The 25,223-nt window shown below is 36.2% G+C and overlaps 1 protein-coding gene across 9 annotated transcripts in view; it reads right to left on the reverse strand.

Moving 5' to 3' along the window:
• LOC112055835 (F-actin-monooxygenase Mical) overlaps positions 1-21,985 on the reverse strand; it is a 52,216-nt gene extending 30,231 nt beyond the window's left edge. For 7 of the 9 annotated variants that reach the window (XR_008252286.1, XR_008252285.1, XM_052890557.1 and 4 more), the window contains exons 1-13: positions 21,922-21,985; positions 21,749-21,838; positions 20,263-20,447; positions 13,969-14,145; positions 11,571-11,738; positions 10,692-10,776; positions 9,749-9,936; positions 7,757-7,927; positions 6,763-6,960; positions 5,278-5,482; positions 3,588-3,764; positions 2,351-2,524; positions 1,350-1,486 (exon numbers count right to left, since the gene is read on the reverse strand). Coding sequence is in view for 7 of the 9 variants with exons in the window: in XM_052890557.1 (XP_052746517.1) it covers positions 1,350-1,486; positions 2,351-2,524; positions 3,588-3,764; positions 5,278-5,482; positions 6,763-6,960; positions 7,757-7,927; positions 9,749-9,936; positions 10,692-10,776; positions 11,571-11,738; positions 13,969-14,145; positions 20,263-20,439 (1,857 nt within the window). In the remaining 2 variants the exon portion in view is untranslated. The other 2 variants (XM_052890555.1, XM_052890554.1) reach the window with 2 other exon arrangements.
• Between the last annotated feature and the right edge of the window lie 3,238 nt (positions 21,986-25,223).

Below are 25,223 nucleotides of genomic sequence, written 5' to 3' on the forward strand. Positions count from 1 at the left end.
AGTGGCAAATTTGTGATATTATACCCCAAATAGACCTAAAATGCGAACACGTATCTCGAGATGAGAAAAACAAATGTCACTAACAGCGGTAGACACTAAAAATGGCTCTCTCTTTAATGGGGATGATGACTAGGTTTGACTATATTGACTATATTGTTTTTTATGATACAATCGGGTAAATAAGGTCAATGTTAACTAATTTATACATAAAAAGCAAAGATTGTCTGGATATTTGCAAAATAAATATTATTATAAAATTTCAAAATCGATTAAAAATCTTTTATCGTAATTAGATGAAAATTCATATAGTATTAGCTTCCTTACAATACATTAAATACATGAAATGTGACATTTTTCAATATATTCACTATAAACATAAACGCACAAATAACAAATATATTAGTAATTTTGTTTGAACACATATACAAATCTAAAGATCATTATGACCTAAGACGTCATTAAATTGTACCATTTTGTATGGGGCGTTTTCAGGAATCCGTGGCAGCGCCGCAAATCTGACCTTTCCGGTACCTAAAGTAATGATCGCAGATACCCTGTTACTTTTACAAAATTGCGTTACTATTACCATACTCCTAATTTATATACAATTTAAAAAAAAGTCATCATCCCTATTGGGCTGAGATAAAACAGAGAGCGATACGTTAAATCTGCTGCTATTGGTCGAAAATGTCTTTTTCGCTTTACGGGATATGGCATTGCCTCATACGACCTACTAGCCCCCAAAAGTACGTTAAGACGGTTACTGTATGTTTTTTATATGTTTTTCAAATTCATCTCTATCTTTCTGTCTAACACTTTATGAATTAGATTCTCGCACTCGCAAGTTATACACAACATCGTTACAGAATAGCACTACTAATAGTGTCAGTAATAAATTAATTTATTTAAATTAGGCTTAGTTTACAAGCACTCTTGATACGTCAAGTTATGTCGTAATTTAATTTAATGGTGGTAAGTAAAGTTGAAAACTTAAAGTCCAAGTTACGAGGGTTCCGAACGCACCTTGGTCCGAGAAGAGAGTGAATTTAACAGAGGTTCATTTAACACCTTAATACATAATAGCGTGGTGATTTTAAGCTCGAAATCCCCTTTCCTATAAGAAGAGAGGTCTAACCAAGTGGCACATCGATTCTCTTTCTACGATCGCTAACGCTTCGAAAACTAGAAAAATGTATAGGAATGACAGATCTTGATCACGCGACCTGATCTTTCTAGTTTTCGAAGTGTTAGCGATCGTAGAAAGAGAATCGACTTGCCACTTGGCTAGGGGGGTTGATCCCTTAGTGGACCATCATATAGGCTGATAATAATGATATTGTAAAACTTACCTGATCAAACATGTCCGTTTTGTGGAATATATGAGGTACTTCACCCTTGAAGGCGTGGTAAACTCGCAGCAGGTAGGATCGGAGAGTTGCCTCAGGGACATCTTCGTTAGAATCGGTATCATTCAGCGGTGGTATTCCTATTTAAATATATTTTAAGGTTTATGTACAAAACTAGCGGGCGCCCGCGACTTCGTGTAATTCAGTTTTTCACAAATCCCGCGAGAACCATGGATTTTTCCGGGAAGTAAAATAGCCTATCTGTTAATCCTGCGTAAAATCTATATTCATTCCAAATTTCAGCCAAATCGCCGCAAAATTGACAACGTTTCATACAAACTTTCATCCCCTATTTTATCCCCTTGGGGATAGAATTGGTCCAAATACTTTCTTAGCGGATACCTACGTCATAATATCTACCGGCATACCAAATTTTAGCTCGATCCGTTCAGTGGTCTGGGCTGTGCATTGTTAGATCACTATGTCAGTCAGTCACCTTGGAGTTTTATATATTTAGATTATATTATTTTTCCATCAAGAAATATGGTAATGCGACCAAACATATCTCTTGAATAGAAATTGATAAAGAGCTATTAGGCGAAATCAAAAATATCGCTATCTCACATTAGGTTGGGACGAAAGAGATGGGACTGGGAAAACTTCGCCGCCATTGGTAGACATTTTGTCTATCTCTTGTCTTTGTCGCAGGCCGGCAGAGCTACTAGGCGAGATCGAAAATATCGCTATCTCACATTAGGTTGGGACGAAAGAGATGGGACTGGGACAACTTTGCCGCCATTGGTAGACATTTTGTCTATCTCTTGTCTTTATCGGCCGGCAGAGCTACTAGGCGAAATCGAAAATATCGCTATCTCACATTAGGTTGGGACGAAAGAGATGGGACTGGGACAACTTCGCCGCCATTGGTAGACATTTTGTCTATCTCTTGTCTTGGTCGAAAATACGTGGTAGTGGTAGTTACAGCAAAAAGAACACATGCTTACCGAATTCCTCATGGAGTATATGATAAACGGATTGTGATTGTGAAGAGGCTGGCAAAAGGTCTGGCCGGTAACGCCTCAGTAGGTCACAGAGTGCCGCAGAACTGGTCGCCGCTTGCAAGCCCGGCGAGGAGTACCCGACCCAAGCAACCAAAGCGTCCTCAGATATTTCCGGATCTGTAAGTATTTTTGATTGCAGGCAAAAGAGATAGATAGATATATTCTTTATTGCACATAAAAAAAATCATCAAGTAACAAAATAAGTAGGTAGAAATATGCACAAAGGCAGTCTTATCGCTAATAGCGATTTCCTCCAGACAACCCGCAATGTAAGAATCAAGTAATAGAAAACTACTGAAACTATATAAAATAACTAGCTGATGCCGCGCGGTTTCTGTTCCCGTAAGAATACGGGGATAATATATAGCCTATAGCTTTCGTTGATAAATGGGCTATCTAACACTGAAAGAATTTTTCGAATCGGATCAGTAGTTGCTGTTTAGCGCGTTCAAACAAACAAACGTTTCAGTTTTATAATATTAAGCATAGATTATTACTCATATCAACGTATACTCCCATTAGCCAGACCTGGACCAATTAAAAAAAATTCAATTGCCCCGTTGGGGATCGAACCCAGGACTTCCGACCTGTAAATCCACCACGCGTACCACTGCGCCACGGAGGCCGTAAAAATATGTCGTAGTAAGCATTACAATCCTACTGTTGAGAAGTTCCGGATATAAGCGTGAACATTACTATAGCTTGGCTTTCGTTAATGACACTCCCATGATATGCGGGCGACGGGCGGAAAGACTTTTTTTAGAAGGGGTATTCATTCATCGCTACACGCCCCCGGCCCGCGCGTACCATTAGGTGAGTTACAACGAAGTTGCCAAGCTATCATCATCATCACTATCAAACCATATTCGGCTCACTGCTGAGCTCGAGACTCTCTCAGAATGAGAGGGGTTAGGCGAATAGTCCACCACGCTGGCCCAATGCGGATTGGCAGACTTCACACACGCAGAGAATTGAGAAAATTCTCTGGTATGCAGGTTTCCTCACGATGTTTTTCCTTCACCGTTTGAGACACGTGATATTTAATTTCTTAAAATGCACACAACTGAAAAGTTAAAGGTGCATGCTTCGGTTCGGAACTCACACCCTCCGGAATCGGAGGCAGAGGTCATATCCACTGGGCTATCACGGCTATATGCCAAGCTATATGCTATAATGTTACCTCTGCGTCTCTTCTTGGGCGATGGAGTAGCGTCTATATTCAGTGGCTCGTCGGTGTCGAACAGTGCTCTTACTCGATGAGGAGTCACTGCAGCTCTGTTCAAATTTGGATACCGAGTTCTTGGATCGAGGGTGTACGCCCCAAACTGGTGATGAAGGTTCCCCGGCGTTGTTTGTGCTGTAATTACGTCATGTCATAGCTATAGGACACAGATCAATCAATCTATAATATAAAAATGAATCGCAAAATGCGTTGGTAAGCGCATAACTCAACAACGCCTGGACCAATAGGGATGATGACAGTTTTTTAAATTGTATATTAAGAGTAAATTAAATAAATTAAGAGTACGCTAATAGTAAAGCAATTTTGTAAAAGTAACAGGGTATCTGCGATCATTACTTTCGGAGCTACAGGGATTTAAAGGGTCAGATTTGCGGCGCTGCCGCGGATCCCTGAAAAACGCCCCATACAAAATGGTACGCACTTATGACGTCGTAGGCAATTAATGATCGTTAGATTTGTATGGGCATTTAAACAAAATTACTTATATCTTTGTTATTTCTGCGTTTATGTTTATAGTTCATATATTAAAAAATGTCACATTTAATGTAAGGAAGCTAAAACTGTATGAATTTTCATCTAATTACGATAAAATATTTTTAGTAGATTTTGAAATTTTATAATCTTATTTATTTTGCAAATATCCAGTCAATCTTTGCTTTTTATGTACAAATTAGTTAACATTGACCTTATTTACCCGAATGTATCATAAAAATCAATATATTAAAACCTAGTCATCATCCCCATTTGTCCAATTATTTTTTTAAAAAATTTTCGTTGAAGTTCTAGGATGGTTCTAGGAGGTTCTTTACGGCGAAAAAAATTAGAATAATTGCCGGAAAAACCATAAAAATAGCCATTTTCTTTTTCCAATACAAATGTTTTCTAACTAAAACGTAGTTTTGAGCTTTATTGTTATTGTATTAGAAAACGGGGTAGGGGTAGGGTAGGGGTGGGGTAGGAGTATGGTATAGTAGGGTAGGGGTAGGGTAGCATAGTTCGTAGTTGAAAGTTTACATCGAGTTTTATGCGGACGAACTCGCGGGCGTCTGCTAGTAATATATAGATGTCGTAGTTGTTGTCGTAGCTTTAAATACGAACTTCAAAAACGAATGCATTCTCCAGTCAGCACGACACGAAACGTCGCACCAGTAATTTTCAATATTATTTAAGAAAAATTGCGTCTTAAATTGCAGTAAGTGGACCGAGGATATCAAGCGGCTTGCAGGGAGCCGCTGGATGCTGGCGGCTCGAGACCGTTGTGCTTGGAGGTCCATGCAAGCCATGTCCAGCAGTGGACATCTATCCGCTGATATGATAATCGGAAACACACTTAGTACAGAAAATCTATCGACCGCCCCCACCCCCACCGTGTGCCTCCGAAGTGCCTCAGAAACTCGAAAAGTTTTTGGATTGCATTTTTTTCCTAAACTATGAGTTTTACATTAAAGTTCATTTGACAAAAAATATAGAGAGACATTCTCATCGATATTTAATGTCATTAAGATACTATCGTATTGTTGGGTTGATCCCTACAGGTGGTTAAAAATCTCGAATCATGTAATTCTTTTAGTCATATTTCCTAGATTTCCTGTACTAATTGTAAGACAGTGTCTAATGTTTCGCTTACCCAGAAGCCTGTAGATGGACTCTCGCTCAGCTATGACCACGAGCGGGTCCGGGGCGGGTTGTTGTCCCCAGGCGCGCACCGCCCACGCCGCGTCGAAAGCGGACAGGAAGCCGCGCGCACAGCCCGACCCCGTCGGCCAGAACGGCTCCAACAGACTGTCCCCGACTAGTTGACAAAGCAACCGCTTGCCGCGCCGCTCGTACACCTTTAACATATAACTTACAATAAACTAGTTGCCACGATCTTCTTCTTCGTCGTTACACTCTTGACAGAGTGGTCGTGGCCGTCATTAGGGCGCGGTGGCAACCCTCACTATCCGACGCCATTCCTCCTGCAGTGTGGCTCTCCTAGAACATTCGTGGAGCGATCCATGGAGAGCGGTTTTTATTTGGTCAGTCCAGCGCAATGGTGACCTGCCACGTGCTCTTGTGCCCTCCACCTTTCCTTGCACCACAAGTCTCTCTATGGACGTGTCATATTTTCTTGTAATATGACCAAAGAAAGTCAGTATGCGACATTGGACTATTGAAGAAAGACGCTGCTTGATGCTCAGTTCTTGGAGGATTGAAATGTTGGATCGGAACTGAGTCCAGGATATGCCAAGCATTCTTCTCCAGCACCATGTTTCTAGAGCGTCTATCTTTTGTTTCTCGCTTTCTCTCAGAGTCCACGTCTCAGCACCATAAAGAAATATGGGAAACACCAATGCCCGGACTAATCGCATTTTAGTTGCCACGATCAAAGGGACTTAAATTGTTCATTTCATTCTACTACATTGAAAAAAAAACATCATATTTTTGGGAGACATGAATACATAAACATTTCAATATTTAAATATGTTTTTGGCAGTACGAGCTAGTACGTTAGAGTGCGCGTAAGATAAGTCTGTTGCGCAATTATGTTGCTAGCGTTAGAAAGGAAAGGAAGACAGCGTTTTTGGTGTTTGGAAGTATTACAATACATAATTTTTAAATTAAGCTTTATAAATAATCCATAACTTATATTAATGAAATAATATGCTTTAAAATAATTTTAAAATAAATGTGATTTTTATGTTTAATTAAATACATTTCAGCAGAAAATATTTCAGTTTAATTAATTTAATTGGATTTGCTAGTATTTATTACTGAAATGCCAAAGACCAAATAAATATATTAATCTTTCGGAACGCATCTCTCGAAACGTCAAGAGTCATGTTTTGCCATTGTCCTTGTCAATGTCAATGTTCCATCATTGTTCTAGTCATTGTATTATCTTCGTCATCTTACAAAAATAACTGTGTACAATTAAAATAAAACTATTTTATAAACTAATTTACTGAATTACTGTACATATACCAAGTCAAGGCACCATACAAACATGAAAACAAGCCCTTTGTTCAGTGATTTAGCCATGAAAAGGTGACTCACTGTCACATTTCTAATATTAGTATGGAATTATATTTATTTCAAGTATATGAAGGTTTATAGCAGCTCAAAATCTTACCACGCAGGCGTTTTCTGCAGCGAACATAGATGTGAAGTCGAAAAGGGCCACATCAGGTTCGCCGTAGTGATTGAGCGCGAAGTCTTGCAGCGGCAGGCGGCCGTCGGTTGAAAAGCGAGCCGCCTCTCGCGCGTAACGCATTAGAGCCGTGCGGTCCATGTTATCCATACTGAGCAACCGCGTTACGTCTCCATAATCCTGTGAGAGTTTAACATGTCAATGACACTGGGAAGATTAAAAAATAACGCCCGCTAGGTGGGGCACGTGTGAGGATACATATTATGTTTTATAACACATATGCTTGTAAAGTATCGCTTATTTCACCAATTTCACTATCGTATTGTATCTCATTACGCACATGTGCAGTATGTAATATAAAACCTTTATCATCCGTCTAAAAGCGAACGGTACTTTTCTAAATTTTCGCAAAGAGTTTTTATATCAGAAAAATGCTCAACATTTTATGAATAAAATTAACTTTGTGAGATAAAATATAACAAAAACATTTAATTCTTTCATTTTAATAATTTTGACAATATAGATCAACCATTTATCGGTAACAGAAACAACAAAATATTAATTTACTTTATTAATAATACCAGTAATACTCTTTGTTTTTGGTGCATTTGCCTAAAACAAAACGCACGAACTTCGCCATATATGCAAAAATGACAAGCGTAGCAAAATGTCATTATATGGAAAACAAAGATGCAAATTAATTTTCCGAAAGTGTGTTTACAAACGTATAGGAATACTATTTATATATAGGAGTTCATGAAGGATAATTTATATTTTTTTCTAGCTAAAATTGAGAAATAGGATGAGGAAATAAAAACATATTTTTTTTCTTGGCCCAAAGACTAGCTAGCCAAAATTCAGAAATGGGATGTAGAACTTTGGGAAATCTGTTTGTTTAATGAAGGAGAGGTTCGTCTTTCGACGTCGCGATAGTATAGTGTCAAACAAATATATAAAATGTATCCACAATACTTACATTTAAAAGCACTCCTTTGTTAATCAGACTGTGTTTCTTAGCAGTCATGACAAAATAGTGTGTGTCATCCTTGTAATAAACTATATTTTCCAGATCGATGCCTGTTACATCATATAACTCCTTGAAGAATTTCTGGTTAAAAATAAATGCGACTCCACTGATCTCTGGCACCTAAAAATATTTATATTAATCATTCATTTATGTGTTGTAGCCGGACCATGAGATCTTAGATCAGAGTCCTGGGCATAGACAATCTACGTGACAGGCTGAAATAGGGAAATAGGAAGATGGTGTTACATCTCCATGCATCGGAGAGCATGTCACCATCAATGACATTTGATAGAGTGGTAGTGATAGTCAGAGTCCTTGATAGCCCATCAACATGCTTTAAAGCAAAGGTTTGACTCTAAATCTTTTATCCTCTTATAGTAAAAAGGCTCAGACGAATTTTATAAAGACCAACCCCTGTAGCCAAGTAGCACAACGATTCTCTTTCTACGATCGCAAACGCTTCCAAAACAAGAAAAACGTATGGGAATGACATTAGCTATCGACAGGTCACGTGATCAAGATCTGTCATTCCCATACATTTTTCTAGTTTTCGAAGCGTTTGCGATCGTAGAAAGAGAATCGTCGTGCCACTTAGCTACAGGAGCTGACTCGCTAGACTTTACGCCTCTGACAAAGCATAAGATCAACAATCTAACGCGTTTAAAAAACTGTTTCTAAGGAATCGTTGTTTAATTGTTGCAATAATTTTTGTCGTTTAAAGAGCTCCCTACAAAAAGAAAATTGGCCTAATGAGATCACCTTATACATTCTAATTTATTGCCAATTCTCAGCTTTGTAACATTTGAATTGTTTGGGCCTGAGTATGTAGGTAGACTGGGTTTCTCCATTGACTAGTTCAGCTTTAGTATAGGCAAGACTAACTAACTAAAGAAATAAGATGCGAGTATTTTTTTATTTGTAATTATTGATTATTATATTAATTTACGTAATTGTTGTTAGTGTTACATTTTTTTAATATTATGAAAAAAATTTGTATATGCGGATGTCAAGGAGACGCGTGAAGTTTTTTTTTTATGGGTTTCACCGCCTCCACCACGTTGCTTGTAACGACTCACTTTGTATGATCTTTACTTTATGACGGCCTCCGTGGCAGTGGTATGCGCGGTGGATTTACAAGAAGGAGGTCCTGGGTTCGATCCCCGGCTGGGCCGATTGAGATTTTCTTAATTGGTCCAGGTCTGGCTTTACCACCAAAGACGTACCGCCAAACGATTTAGCTATACGATGTAGCGTAGAAACCGAAAAGAGTGTGGATTTCATCCTACTCTTAACAAGTTAGACCGCTTCCATCTTAGATTGCTTCATCACTTACCATCAGGTGAGATTGTAGTCAAGGTCTAACTTGTAGAGAAAAAAAAAATGCGTGCGTACAAAGTCACGTCAGAAGTGAAACTTCTTTGGCGAACTAATTTATAAATCTTGTTTACATTTTATACATATCTCTCACTGTTTATACACTGTGTAAGGGCTAATAATATTGTAAATAGATGAATAATCTGTGTTTACTGCAAATGACGCTATGCGACAGAAATGTCATCTAAAGCTCTAATATTGAACTAGTAAACGAATACACATCCAATATGGCGTGTATTATTTCTCGATATCTCGTTCAATCTTTCTTACTATAGTTCTCTTCCACCTCTCACTCCATAGCACTGTGCGTGATACGACGTTCGCTCTGTCTCACTTTTTCTCTCAATCTTTCTCACTTACTTGCTCCCTACTCTCACTTCACGGCTAGTTGCTTCATGCTACGTTCGCCCTGTCGTAATCTCTCTCAATCGGTCTCGATCGCTCTCTCTCTTTTTCGACACTTCCGTTGCATACCGGCGTGCGTTACATCTGTAAAAATTGTACCCTCATGCGCCTAAAGAAGTTTCACTTTAGTAACTCTATGACTATGTAAAAAACAATACTAACCGAAGCCTCCTGTTCAGTGTGTCGGTTTATAAAGTTCGCAGTTATGGCCAACGCCAGCTTGCCGCGGAACTCGTTGCGTTTGAACCCTTGCAGCGTGTTGCGTCCACCGTCGGCACCTATCAACACGTCGAACTCGTACTGCGACACGGGATGCTCCGGCGGCGTCACGCTAGCACGCCACCCTAAGCCTACGAAACACAAATTTATTTCATGTGGATAAATACATTAATACATCGGTTGTTCTTCCCCACTTTGACCCCCCCCGCCCCACATCTTTTTAACGGCTCGACAGATATTTCAAGTAGATAAATAGATACATTAATAAATCGGTTATTCTTCTTTATTTTGACCCCTAAAGTCTAAAGACTGAAAAATCGCGGACGTACGCCAGTAAATACATATAAATATAATTTCATTCAAAATAACTGTTTTCTCAAGTGCTTATGGTAATTTACACAATACTAAACCACAAACAATCTTGTTAAAAATTTTTGCCTGTCTGTCTGTTGGTCCGGGGCTAATCTTTGAAATGGCTGGATTTTAATGGACTTATACTGGGAGATAAATGAGGTAATTAAGTAGGATATAGGCTACTTTATATTACAGATATTATAATAATTTATTAAATAATTTTGTAGTACCTATTATTTGTCGGATGCAGTTGAAGCTTCCGAGGAAGCTTTATTTAACATGTATGTAACCGACAAAGACGTACCGCCAAGCGATTTAGCGTTCCGGTACGATGTCGTGTAGAAACCGAAAGGAGTGTGGATTTTCATCCTCCTCCTAACAAGTTAGCCCACTTCCATCTTAGACTGCATCATCACTTACCATCAGGCGAGATTGTAGTCAAGAACTAACTTGTAAAGAATAAAAAATAAATAAAAAAATATCGTAATTCATAAGTCCATGAGTGTACTGATACAATTATTTACACACTTACTTTCAAATTTTTTCGTGACAGTGGGTTCCAACAGCATTTCGAAGCTAACTCCTTCGTGGACTTCTACACCCAGCAAAAGACAAACCTGCAAAACATTATTTTGTTTTATTAGAATTTACAGTGATAGTTTATATGACCTCTGTCTTCCGATTCGGAGGACGTAGATTCGAATCCGCACCGAGGCATATACTTCCAACTTTTCAGTTATGTGCATTTTAAGAAATTTAATATCACATATCTCAAACGGTGAAGGAAAAATACCGTTAGGAAACATGCATACCGGAGAATTATCTTAATTCTCTACATGTATGAAGTCTGTCAATCCGCATATAATACAAGTTCTTTCTTAGTTTAGATACCTGTTACTCATCCATTAATTATAGTGTTAAGCTATTTTTACCTATTATGTTACGGTTTTACAGAGAATAAACGATTATTATTATTATATATTATTATATTTGGCCAGCGTGGTGGACTAAGGCCTGGTGGATTAAAAATAAGCCTCGAGGAGACTTGTGCTCAACAGTAACTTAACAGTAAGCCGAATATGGGTAGTTAATTATGATGATGACGATAAGACTTGAGTGATACAGATATACCAGACAGATAAATACATTATTATTATCGCTGATTTAACTATTTAATTTTTAACTGATATAAAAAAGTAAAAGGAGTTTTTTATTTGTAATTTGTAAGAGTATGTACACCAATTTAAATTCAGTTTTAGGGAAACCACTACCTTTTTAAAATTCAAATCATATATTTAGATCTTGATACTACATTTAATCCGAAAGGTTGGGTTATCACTGTATCAACTAATCCCGAATGCCACTTAACTATTTCATGGTTGTCATGCACAGTACAACACATTTAGTTTACCTTCAAAAGAATGCACTGCAACTGCCTTATACTGATATGGTCTATGGATCCAGCACAAAATTTTCCGAAGAACTTCTTAGCACCGAGGGCTCGTAAGTCATGGATAACGAAGGGCCACAAATGTAGCACATTATTCCTGGAGACGCGGTCTCGTTTCTCTATTACAACCTTTAAAATAAAACACGTTTATAATTATAAAACAGAAACTGCTACATAAATAAATCTATGTACCTATTTGTGTATAAGTTACCAGCAATGTGTATAATTCAGGTATTCTATACAATGCCTTGGCAATGTACAAAATGCTTGAGGCGTACTGGCAATGTATAAAATATTAAGAATGTGATTGTTCATTACTTACATTACCTATACTGAAGCCATACTCGACAAGTACTTTTTACCAACAAACAAATTAAAAATGAGGGTATAAATCACTAGTCATTCCACTCTTTGTTTGTTAGTAAACAGTACTCCGAGTATGGCTTTAGTATAGGTAATCTATAAATAGCCTAGGGACTGTGTAGATAAACAGATTTTGGTATCATTTGTATAGAAAATTCATAAAAGAATTGTGTATGTATTTATGTAGAGGTTTAGTAACATACAATTTACATGAGATGTTTTACTTTTTCGAAGTAACCTAATTAAATTATTGCAAAAGATTAACATAGCAAATATGTTTTCAAAACTCAAGTATTTACAAGTATTTTAGAATTTAAACTACCGTGAGTGTGTAGAGAGCCGTGATAGCCCAGTGGATATGATCTCTGCCTCCGATTCCGGAGGGTGTGGGTTTGAATCCGGTCCGGGGCATGCACCTCCAACTTTTCAGTTGTGTGCATTTTAAGAAATTAAATATCACGTGTCTCAATCGGTGAAGGAAAACATCGTGAGGAAACCAGACCTGCATACCAGAGAATTATCTTAATTTTCTGCGTGTGTGAAGTCTGCCAATCCGCATTGGGCCAGCGTTGTGGACTATTGGCCTAACCCCTCTCATTCTGAGAGGAGACTAGAGCTCAGCAGTGAGCCGAATATGGGTTGATGACGACGAGTGTTATTCATATTAATTGATTATGAAACACGGCTAAAACTCACGGCAAGTTTGGATTGTGCCGCGCCGTATGTGTTCGAAACTAGTCGGGCATACTCCGACCTAATATTACGTGAGTTTTAGCCGTGTTTCATAATTAATTAATATTTAAAGGTAGCTACTCCAGAAGACTCGTTCCGTTGCCCCTTCTTTCAGCTTAACTTCTCAAACTTTGATCACTCGGCCTTGTAGGCTTGCTTCATTCAGGACCTCCTTAACGAGTTTCTGGCTTCGCGCTTTACAAAAACCCTCCAGGGACAGGACAGACAAGACTGCGTGGAGTCAAATTTACAGAAGAGAAAATTACGCAATGAGCTCATTCGCGCGTTCTCGAGTCGCATGCAACGGAATGAAATGCATTCGTTCTGTTAACCCGTTCGTGACCTTCCCTGTTCTCGTTTTTAAGGTATTTTAAAGAATACCTAGGCAATATACAAAATCAATAATACACACATTACATTTACGTTTCAGGTATTTTATACATTGCCTAGGCATTGTAAAGAATGCCGGATTATACACATTACAGGTAACATATATTATTTGTATGTGGTATAAACAATATTACAAAATCAATGTATATTTTTGTTTTAGTAGATAAGATAGTAGAGAAAATTGAGGCACCAAGTGGTATAGGATTTCCTCTCACCTAAGGTTCGTTAAGAGATCGCTTTAACGATAAGGCCGCCTTTGTATGCTATTGCCAATTTTAAGTTTCTCTTCTATGTATTATTTTGTTTTTATATACTAAATTGTGTTAAAATAAATAAAACAAATTGACTACAGTAGCTTACAATAGTCAATAATAGTTTTAGTTTCCATTGAAGCACAATATACTCGTACGTAAACAGTACACATTATTATACCAAAGCACGAGTGCTCCAACGTTTAGCGGTCATCGTTTTTCGTTTATAATAGTGCACGACCTTCGCCAGACTCAAGCGTGTAGGATCATGAGTAACGTGTATAACTCCGCAAGCTAAGCCGAAGCGATATTTATATCAGGCAGGTACCATGAGTCACATACCAGTGGCGAAGGTTGGAATTTTGACGAAGGCAAGAAAAGGAAATTCATACCGCTTGATACAAACTCCAGTTTCTCATATATCCATAAATAGGTATATATTCATTACAATGTATGGTTTTTAAAGGTAACCCGCCGGGAATCGGGCTGTATGGACTCTTCGCCGCTGGTACGTACATACCTTGTAAGTTATATTTTTGTAACATATGTTCGCGTTGCATATATAATGACAATCAGCAATAGTATAATTAATTAGTTCCTACTTTAAGTTCAAGAACACTCACCACTTTGGCACCGAGAAGTTGACATTCAATAGCCGCGCGTAGGCCGCAAGGTCCAGCGCCTATAATGAGCACCTTATTTTGCGTACAAGCGCGCCCTTTGCTGTATAGTTTAAGGTTCGCACGCAAGTCGAATTTTTTGAAAACAGCTTGCGCCTTCCAAGAACTTGCAAGTTTCGCCTGAAATACATTCGATATGTTTACAATTTCGAAACAACAACAATCGCGAAGCGTACACAAATATTTCTCATTTGTTTACTGTACGTGCGTCGAAACAAAATATTATGAACATTTACATTGTGTATTTTTCAAACAAAACAATTCTTAGTAACATTCAAAACTGAAATCTGACTAAATGTATGATTCCACCTATTCCGCAGAACGGCATTTTTGTACATTATTACACCAGCTACTCGTAACTCACTTCGGACTCGCACGGGTGGCTTTATATTAATTTATTGTAATTGAGTTATAAAAAAAAAGAAAACTAAATTTAAGCTACAGTTAGATGACGATCTCACATAAATTAGCTCGCGCATCGTACATACGCGAGTGTGTGTTACGTTCACGTACGCACACACCTACACGCACCCACACACATTGAGATTAATTTAGAATATATGTAGGTCTAAATAATTCAAATTTAGATTCATATGAGGGCTAACGTGCACGTGGCCACAGATCTCTCTAGTAGGAGTTGCCGAGTCTAGACGTTTATTTTATACTAGCGGACACCTGCGACTTGGTCTGCGTGGAAATCAATGTAAACTTTCAAGTCTTATTTCACCACTTTAGGGGTTTTAAAATTTAATTTAAAAAATTGTTGTATCAAATTATATTTCGTATTTTTTTAATGATTTATAAACTAATTTTCAAAACTGTAACTCTAAAAATGAGGGACTTTCCATACAAACTTTCAACCCCTATTTCACCTCCTACTTATTTTATTTTCACAATAAAAAGTATCCTATAACCTTCTCCGTATTATGGTTTTGAACCGTGTCAAGTTTCATTTGAATTCATTTAGTAGTTTCAGCGTGATGCTCGGCCAAAAAAATCACGGACAGACAAAAAATCGAAAAAAAAATTTTGGCTTCAGATCGATTATATAATGCCCTCCAACAAAATTTTCAAAATATCTTTAATGTACAGAATTTGACCTGTTACAGTTTTATTATAAGTATGGATAGATACAGATAGATACGTTTGGTAGGAGTCATTCTATGACTTGATATGCGATTTAGCTATATTTACTTGAACGTCCAATCTATTATAGAAGTTTAGAGATACTAGTGCCTTTTTTTATAAGCTACGAGTATATTATTCTCTTGCTTTCACGGAGAAGTGTGATTTAGTTAAAAAGTTTATTTTGAAAAAATGGAAAGTGTAATTTTAAAACGCAAAGTGAAATAACGATTATATTAAAACTATGGTAGCAGTTTCAAATTGCTACCTAATTGTCATAGAGCCGGTGTTGATCAGATCTTATTTTATAAAAGCTGGAAGATTTTCAACATCTGGTAAGGTAAGTTAACCTACCATAGGTAAGTATGGTATTGGCAAAAGGGAAGTGGTACGGTACGGATAGGGCAGAGTAGGGTTGGGTAAGGGTTGTTGGGTAAGGGTCAAGTTCGGTAGGGGTAAGGGTAGGGTAGGTAGGTGTAGGGTAGGAGTAGAGTACGGTAGAGGTAGGGAAGAGGTACGGTAGGGGTAATGAAAGTAGGATAGGGAAAAAGTGCACATAATTCAAAGCGAAGCTTGACTGGGTCTGCTAGTTTATAATATAACGAAGGTTTGGCCATCACAGACTTTCGCTCTATAATTTACATAAATTCAGTTAAGTATTCTATCGCAAGCGAAATTATCTTAATACTAGCTAATGCGCCGCGGTTTCACCCGCGTAGTTCTCGTACCCGTGAGTATAAAGGGATAAAATATAGCATATGACACTCACAAATAACTAACTAACTAACGCTTTGTAGTGTTAAAATAATTTTCGAAATCGGTTCAGTAGATCTCTACAATACTATAAACTTTACCTTTATGATATTAGAATAGATAGATTAGCAAATTGTTCAGGCTACAGCAACATCCAATAAGTTCTCAATGTTGTCAAAATATTGGAATAACTTTTAAGTGATTTCGCAGAATGCTGTTTGCATTGCATATAATTATAAGAGCGAGTTATTAACATTGTATAATAACAAACAAAGTTAAATATTTTGAAAACCCCAACAATCAATAAACATTTAGTTACGAAAATTTATTTTGTCATGACGAAAAATCAATTTTATTGAAAAATAAAAACTGATATCTATAAATTGCTCTATCAGATTACTTGAACATTATCTTAAAATTAATCTTCTTTGGATGGTGTTTTTAATAAGAATAGATTAATTTATCCATTCATTGGGAACATTACCATTACTTATTTTACCCCTATTTTATATGTGAATTAAAAGTAAAATTCAATTATGTGACAATCTAGATTTGATCCTTAAACCCAGAAGGTTTAAGGACCAAATCTACATTGTCACATTATGGAATTTTGAAACAAGGCATACATTTTAAATACATATGTATAAATTCGCATTTGCATATGCCTGGTTTAACAATTTATATAAAGATAATTATAATATTACGAGAGGAGGTCAAAAAGTTCGCGCAATGAGAGGGAAGAAGGTTAAAATTAAACACCAATGAGAGATTGAGAATTTGAGATTTTCTTAATTGGTCCAGGTCTGGCTGGTGGGAGGCTTTGGCCGTGGCTAGTCACTACTTTACCGGCAAAGACGTAACTGCAAGCGATTTAGCGATCCGGTACGATGCCGTGTAGAAACCGAAAGGGGTGTGGATTTTCATCCTCCTCCTAGCAAGTTAGCCCGCTTCCATCTTAGACTGCATCATCACTTACCATCAGGTGAGATTGTAGTCAAGAGCTAACTTGTAAAGAATAAAAAAAAACCATAAATTTTTCCTCTTCAATATATTCTCCCTTAATAAATTTTGTAGATCTCTTGAATAACTTCTTTATTAAATAAAAAAAATTTTTGTCTTTGGTATCAAAATAGACTAAAATAGCGGACTTCACTTATTCAGCGTTCTAATTTTTTTCTTCGCAGCTCTTTCTTCACTTTTGGTAATAAAATAATAGCCACTGGAGGGCCAAGTCTAGACTGTAGGGTGGGTGGTTCATTTATTAGTAGCCGCATTGTCGATGGCACGTGATGACGTCGCACGTGCACATGGCACGCGTATGCATTGGCGTGCAGATGGAGTACACTGTTTGACAGCTTCCCACTTCTTTTTTCCTTGATGGCTTTTTCAGTCTTTTCAGTAAAGAAGACTTCGCTTCTTTACTATTAACACTTAAAGGGATAGCTATGTCGTATTTCCATTGACCCTGTATAATGTTAGCTAGTGCCTATCTGGACGAGTAATCCTACCCCCACCAACCCCTCCATTCCGCAAACTTATTGTCTTCCCCTCGTATGATGTATAATTATTTTGTTATATCTCGAAGAGATTAGGCAATGTTTTTGATGAAAATTTCCTAGTATCACCAAATGAAAATCCGTACAGTAGTTTTCAAGTTTAGCGCGAACAGACTAACAAATTTTTGTTTTATATGTATAGATAGTTTTATATGTATATGTATAGACAGCCAAAAACTCAGTTTCAAATTTCTGGCTTTCTCAGATATGCGTCTGAGTCGTCTGTCAGGGAAATGATTTATAATTTTAGAAAATATTAATTTTAATTGCTAAGAATGGCATTTGGTCTGCTAATTACAACTTAAATTGCCCAAATTATGGTAATCCGTAACGGGTGTTATGAAAGTGTAAAGTATAAGATTTTACTACACTACACTATTTAAGAATTACGAGAGATCTGTATTTAAAAATAAACGCATTAAAACAAGATTGTAAATGGATGAATCGAATACCTGGTAATTTTAAGACATTCCAGAGCACATCGGTATATTTTTAAGTGGCAGAATGCCAAATTGTGCAAATGGAGGGATTGTTGATTGTGCATTATGTTTGTGCGTATATGTTGTAAGACGATCAATGAGGGCTTTTTTCCGATTTATATAAGTAATAAAAAATTGGACTAACTACGCTCTACGAGTGGATATTTCAGTTTGTGTACAAACTGACTTGAAATTAGAATATACTTCCACTACCGAGAGTGCTCATATGCCGTTGCGCGACCTCTGAGAATCACAATAGTCATGTATTGTGATTTTCAGAGGTCCCAGGTTTATAATTTATAAAATCATAATCTATACTAAAGCCAAACCAGATATGAAATATAAAAATTAGGATATAATATAAATCAGTACTAATTTTAATAAACTTGTTCCTAAATTAATGAGTATTTTGATTAGAACAATTAGATATCATTTGAATAACATTATGTAAAAAAAACAATACATAACTTTAAATAAAATACTAATTAGGTATAAATGATTTTCAACTTTCATTTTTAATTTGTTTATACATTTCACATTTAGTTTGGCTTTAGTACCGAAATACTTTTCTTACTTCTTGATGAATTAACCTTCAACTGACCAAGTATACAGTATATTTTTTTTAAATAGAACATATTATATAGTATAATACATTTAAAGACATGCCCCCAATTGCCTGTCATATAGTATTTCAGCAACCCTTGGAAAAACACTGTTAAAGGTTTTTTTATGAGAATTTTGTAGGTCTTTAGCAAAGGACTGCCATGACGCTATGGGTCTGCTACTGGAGGAATATTTCCTCATGATATCCTAGAGAAAATATCAAAAAATTATGTTTTGCACTTGGAAAATTGTTGATCTAGACCCTTTTAACCCACTACATTCCAAAGTTGCCACTATCCAAACTCCATAATTGGCTACCATACTTTCTATTTAGTTTGAGCTGAAAAAGATTCACCCTTTCTAGAATGAGGTAAGTCTGACTATCGCAGGCTCTAGGTCCAGATTTTAAGACAAAGGTTAATGTTTCGGGACTAAATGTTATTTCTTAAACTTCGTATGCCACTAACGTAATGTGCAAGCAGCACATCTATACTACAGCCTTTCTAGATGAGTACTGTTTACTAACAAAGAAATTAGAAATGAAGGTAGAAAACGCATGACATTTCATGCAACATTTATTTTAAAGTATGTATGGTTTGTTTATAAAATGTTATATAAAATATATTAACCATATCTAATTGTTCTAAGCTTATTAATCAATTTTTATTTCCATTCATATATGAACAAGTTAATTATAATTATTATTAAGTGTGAAATGACTAGTGATTTATACCCACATTTTCAATTTGTTTGTTAGTAAACAGTACTCATCAAGAAAGGCTGTAGTATAGTAGCTTGTGGCTGACTTCTAAGGGAGATGCCTCATCAGTTTGTTGCATTGCATCGTCGCAACGGATTAACGCATTGTTTGCCACACTTGCGTTGCGATGACGCACGATGTCGCAGTGAAACAAAACGACGCACGCACCCAGTCAGTCTCAAAAATGGATAGAAACAAATGAAACACTGTACGTCCTAGCATCGGAGCTATGTTGAAACGCCGCTGTGATGACACAACGCTTTGATGTCGCATTGCATTAAAAAGATGTGGAGCATCGACGCTGAGACGTCGCAACGTAACACAACGTGCTAATGGGGCATCTTTCAAACTCGGCGCTTCTAGTCGTGTGCGGAAAATAGCGATATTGTATTGAAGTGACTGAGGAGTAGGAGGATACACATAACACGTAAACACGAGTTGCTTGCTGACAGTAGTGGAAGAACAGCCTTATTATTATGAAAGTAGCATATGTCTAAATACATAATGTGCCTTAATAATGGTCAAAAAATTTATTTTATGTAAATATAAAAATAATGTGTGTAGCCATCTAGAGCTATCTCAAAGTGAAAAACACTAATCTGCTGTGTCATGGCTGAAACACTGTATCTAAAAAAAACGATTGTTGAGAGATTGCAGTTTTTTGATTTCGGGGACTAAATTATTAAAAACTATGCATACTATTAATGCATTTCTTAGGGTTTTTGGAGTCTTGAAAAAAATATTTAAATACCAGTGTATGTAAACATGTCCGAGGAACACATTTTTGGGTATTACACAAAACACTGTACTAACAACAGAGGGTAATGTCATGGTACAGCAGTAATAAATAACACAAGTTTTAGCAGATCTACTAATATGTATATATTTGCCAGAAAAGAAAAAAATGTGTCTTTAAAATGGAATTTCTCTATGTAATGAAATAAATAAGTAACTCACATACCTTTAACTTTGGATAAAAATCTGGGAGCCTGTTAGGTTTTAAGTTGAGGGTCGCACAAATTTCTCTATGCAACCCTAAAATTTGCTTCATAGTGCCAGCTGAACAGAAATGATTAAACATTTCTGCAGCCAGTGCACACTCCGGAGGAGTAGGCTCTGCATGCCCTCCACGATTCATGATGATGGCTATAAAAGCAAAAGGACAAATATAAGATTAAAAAAAAAATTATAACAATAATCTGATGTAAATTAAAAAGGAAAGAGCAACAAAACACTTGAAAGAGTAACCATAATTTTTTGAGTCATTTGAATAAATGTTTTAACCAACTTATTACGAAGCTTTCAAATAACAGTTGGATCAAGGGTCAGATTAAGAAGCTAGTAACCCTTGAAATGGCATATATGGAAAGAAGGTTCCTCACTATGTAGCCTAATCACAGTTGCTTCAGAACTCTCATCTCCCCTTATGACATATTTTTTTGAAGGAAAAATCTTGCTATCCTAGTTTTTAGGTTTGTTTGACTTGAGCCCTGGACTTCATTATCTGTAGCCGAATTTACTAACCACAAGACTGGTGAAAGTTACCAATGTAGTTAAAGGCAAACAAAATGAAGTATTAATTAACTATAATGTAAGTTAAACAAGTATAAAGGCGGAATATGTAAAAGTATGTAATAAAATACATCAACGAAACTTAAAGGGGCTGAAATTAGCGATTAAACTAAGCTATCTCTGTATTCCACATTATAATATTTTAAAATTGTCACTATAACTGCTTCATAAGCTATTTGTGTATGAACCATAATGTAATTTAAAAGCTCTTTAAAAGTGAAAGTCTGCACAATAAAGTAAAAATCTGTTATTTTTGAAAATTATGATGGCAAAATTTTCAAATCAAAATAAATTTATGTAACATAAACTGTGTGATTGGATTTGATTAAATGCACAGGAAACTGAATGACTGGCATATCAATCTACTAGTAAAACTAGTAAGCTAAAACTTGGACAGTACTCTCTTTTAGTAACATAGTCTCTCTAAGAAATTACTGGAAATTACTCAATTAATAGGTAGAAATACAAATAGATCCTTTGTTTTGATTTTCCATGAAATTTAAACCGTCAGACTCTTGGACATGGACAAAGTCGCGGTCGTTAATAATGATTGTACAATTTTACAAACAAATTTACTATAATCTCTTATACTTTGTACAATATCTGTTGCTACATTATTCAATTCGTAGACTTTAATTAAGTAGATAAGCTATTCACGTGCGATTACGCTTACTTCATACAGTGCACTCGTAAAGTGTTACACATTGGTGGGTGAATGGACTGAGATATATATTTAGAATTTCTTATTATCGTGGAATTCAGACAAACCTATAATTTCTCGCCTCAACTTGTCCTACGATTGATTAATCACATTTGCCAATTAACGAACTATTTTAAATTAAACTATATTAATATTTCTAAAATTAAACAATTACCTTCAATTTAAGTAGGTAGTGAATACACAACGTAATTTGTCCAGAAATATTGGCAATGGGTTACATTCTGCAGATGTACACAACTTTGATCTAAAATGGATAAAGTTATGAAGAGAAATATGGCTAAAAACAAAAATCAAATAGATACGTTAATTAAATAAATACTGACTGACCTGAAAAGTAACACTCAGTCTCACCATATTTTCACACAGACAAACATCACAGAGACACACACAATAAAACCATAGACGTCAAAGAACATAGAGGAGATATATGTCAAAAACTAAAAACACAGATAAATAAAACGCGATACTAAGGCTACGTGCCACTTGGTAACTCCGACGATCACGCAAACGATATAAGATTTTGCCGTTCCACTTGCTTGAAAGCGTTTCGATTATATATTCAAATGGTTCTATCGTTTTGAGCGTTGTTGTAATTAATTCTAAATGGCGAATATAAAATTCATTTATTGTTTATATTCTAATTAAAAAATATAAATCTTAATAAAAAAAAAACATGTAAATGTAAAACTGGTAAACATTAGTAAAAAATATACTTAATAATTATTGTTTTTAAATAATTTTTGATATGCCATTAATTTAACAATCGCTTCTAGACTGGTTCTTTTTAGAATTTGAGATTTTCAAAACTACATTTATTTCCCTATCAAACTTTTCAAACTCTGAACGTCTAAACCAGTGACTTTTTTGCCCGCAAAAAGTCTAAAGTTTGAAATACTGCAATAAATCTCAATAAGTAAACTGTGGTCCTTTGTCTCTAAGCTCAGCCTCAGATACTGGCCAAGTACAAACAAAATCAATACGAATATGTAAAGGGATGATTTGGGTATGATCGGTACCAACCACGTGTATTCTTGCGTTCTCAGCTGGCTGACAGGTGTCAGTCTTTTGACGCGATTAAAGGACCACATATTGATTATGACTGCAAAGGATTATTCGAAATGTTGCCATTTCAATAAATCCAAAAATTGTAATACTGTATAAAAAGAACTTGTGCCTACGTATATAAACGGGCCTTTCGTGGTCCTAATTCGAATTGCATGGCTAGTAATGCGCTGACTTGGGAAGTTTATTACTAAAAATGAAACATGTGTGGGTCTCAACGTACAATTCGAGTGATGAGTCACACCATTGTTTCAAATCACATTTTCGTTTTTGCAATCGTCTAACATAGTTATTTCCACTAAATGTCCTTGACTACGCCATTTTACTATAAAGTGACTCATAGACATACACCACCAATGATCACCAAGTAGAACGTAGCATGTATGCTAAAATGACGTTAACACCATATGTACTATGTCTGTGGCGTAGACTCTGTCACAGACATAGCATACGTATGTAAATCGTAGACAGAGAAATTAATTAGATTAAATCTATAGATTTACGATTCGGTACAAGATTATTATACTAATCTGAAGATTATATTTTTCTTATTATGTACAAAGAATAACAAAATAAGAAGTATTAAATTAAATCGACGGCCCTTACGTAATCTGCACTTTTTACTAGAGCCTTCTAGAGTATGTCTAGTCTTTGTAATTTTTTTTCTAATAGATTTACCTTACAAGTTTATTATCATATAGTAGTATAATACAATTTAGCGGACGCCCGCGACTTCGTCCGCGGGTAAACCTATGTAAACTTACAACTCTTATTTCATCCCTTTCTATTTATATTTTCGCATTCACCGGCTTCACCACGCTGCTTGTAAAGGATTATTCTGGACATTCTATCTGTGTTTGCGAGAATGAAATTTTTACTCATTTGAGCGGCCATGTTTTCTCAAGTGCTTTATGCTTTATGCAAGTATTATTGCTTTATTTAGTAACTACGCGATAATAAAACACGAAAACACTTTTTTTCACTGCTCTTGCTCAAAAACGCTGTCACGTAAACGTTGTTTAGCCCCGCTGTGGAGCAGTAATACTGCTCCACAGCGGGGTTAAACCTTTTAAGCCTCTAGGGTCTAAAGTAATTTGTTTTTTTTTTATTTTTTTTGTATGTTACGAGTACTAGCCTACTTTAAAACGAAGGAGGTTTTATTGATAAATATAATCATCATAGTTACATAAATGTAAAGTCCTGATTGTTTGATAAATTTAAATTGGAACGAAATGCACCACCCACATACTCATTAATCAACTTCACAGTAGTCGGAAATTAAGTTAAGCATCTCCCCTAACATCCAAAGTTGTAGCATTTTGTTTCTACATTTAATTTTCGAATAAAATAAAACATTGAATATTTTCCGATACCAAGTTATTTTGTTTTCTCGCAATCCTAGTGAAAAATATTGTGTGACACGCGGGGCTAAACCCATTAAACTAGGTTTCTATTTAGCGGCCCTCGCTTAACGGCTCGTGCCCTAAAAATACCTCGTTTAAAATGGCTTTTTTTTGGCCCCTTCTGTAACAATCTACTATTATTTACTTTTATGTCTGTCTGTCCTGGTTTATATTTGAAATGGCTGATCTTAATAGGACTTTCACCGAAAGAGAAGGTTATTATCTCGGAAAATCAATTGTTCTTACGAGATCTGTGAAAAACGGAAAACGTTATGTTACGATTAAAGATCAACAACGAATTGTGGTCACAGTAAAACATCCACATAACGATATTCGTGTTAAGCTCTAATGAAACCGCGCACGACGCGTTGTGGCAATCACAGAAAAACCAAATAGCGAAATTCGTGTTGTGGCATGCTATTCAATCTCAGCGTGTTGTGGCAAAGAAAAAAAGCCATGACGCGTTCTGAGCACATATTATTTTAACCATATCACGACGGACGGTGTAACTTGTCGGTGTCGGATGCAAAGACGCATTAAAACATCAGTTTTTCATTTATTTCTGTTTCATCATCGTCATCATATCAGCCGATGCACGTCTAATGCAGGACATAGGCCTTTTGTAGGGACTTCCAAACATCACGATACTAAGCCACCTGCAACGAGCGAATCCCTGCGAATCGCTTGATGTCGTCAATCATTTTCTGTTTATGAGACTGAATTTTAAAGTCAAGATGCGTTACGAGTGCATCCACGTTTTTCTCTTACACTAAACTGTGATCCATCTTCCTTGAATTTCTCTTATGAATATGTTTTTCTATTTATAACATAAAATAGAAGCAATATAGATGTAGAGTGCCCAAAAGTGATTAAAGAATATCCATGTTTCCAACTGGTATTATAAATCCGAATGTGAGTTTGTTCGTTACAATTTCACGGCTAAATCACTAGATTGATTTTATAAATTGTATTATCAATGGGAAGCTACATTATTAGCTTGTAAGACAAGCTATACTTTTTCCCGGTATTCTCGGAACGGAAGCTTTGCAGGCGAAACTGCGGGGTAGCCGCTAGTATATTATAAATGTAAATGTGAGTTTGTTACACTTTTATGATTAAACCACCAAACCTCTTTTATTACCAATGAAAAGCTATATTGTTAGT

Source organism: Bicyclus anynana, chromosome Z (assembly GCF_947172395.1).
Source record: "Bicyclus anynana chromosome Z, ilBicAnyn1.1, whole genome shotgun sequence".
Taxonomy (NCBI): Eukaryota; Metazoa; Arthropoda; class Insecta; order Lepidoptera; family Nymphalidae; genus Bicyclus; species Bicyclus anynana.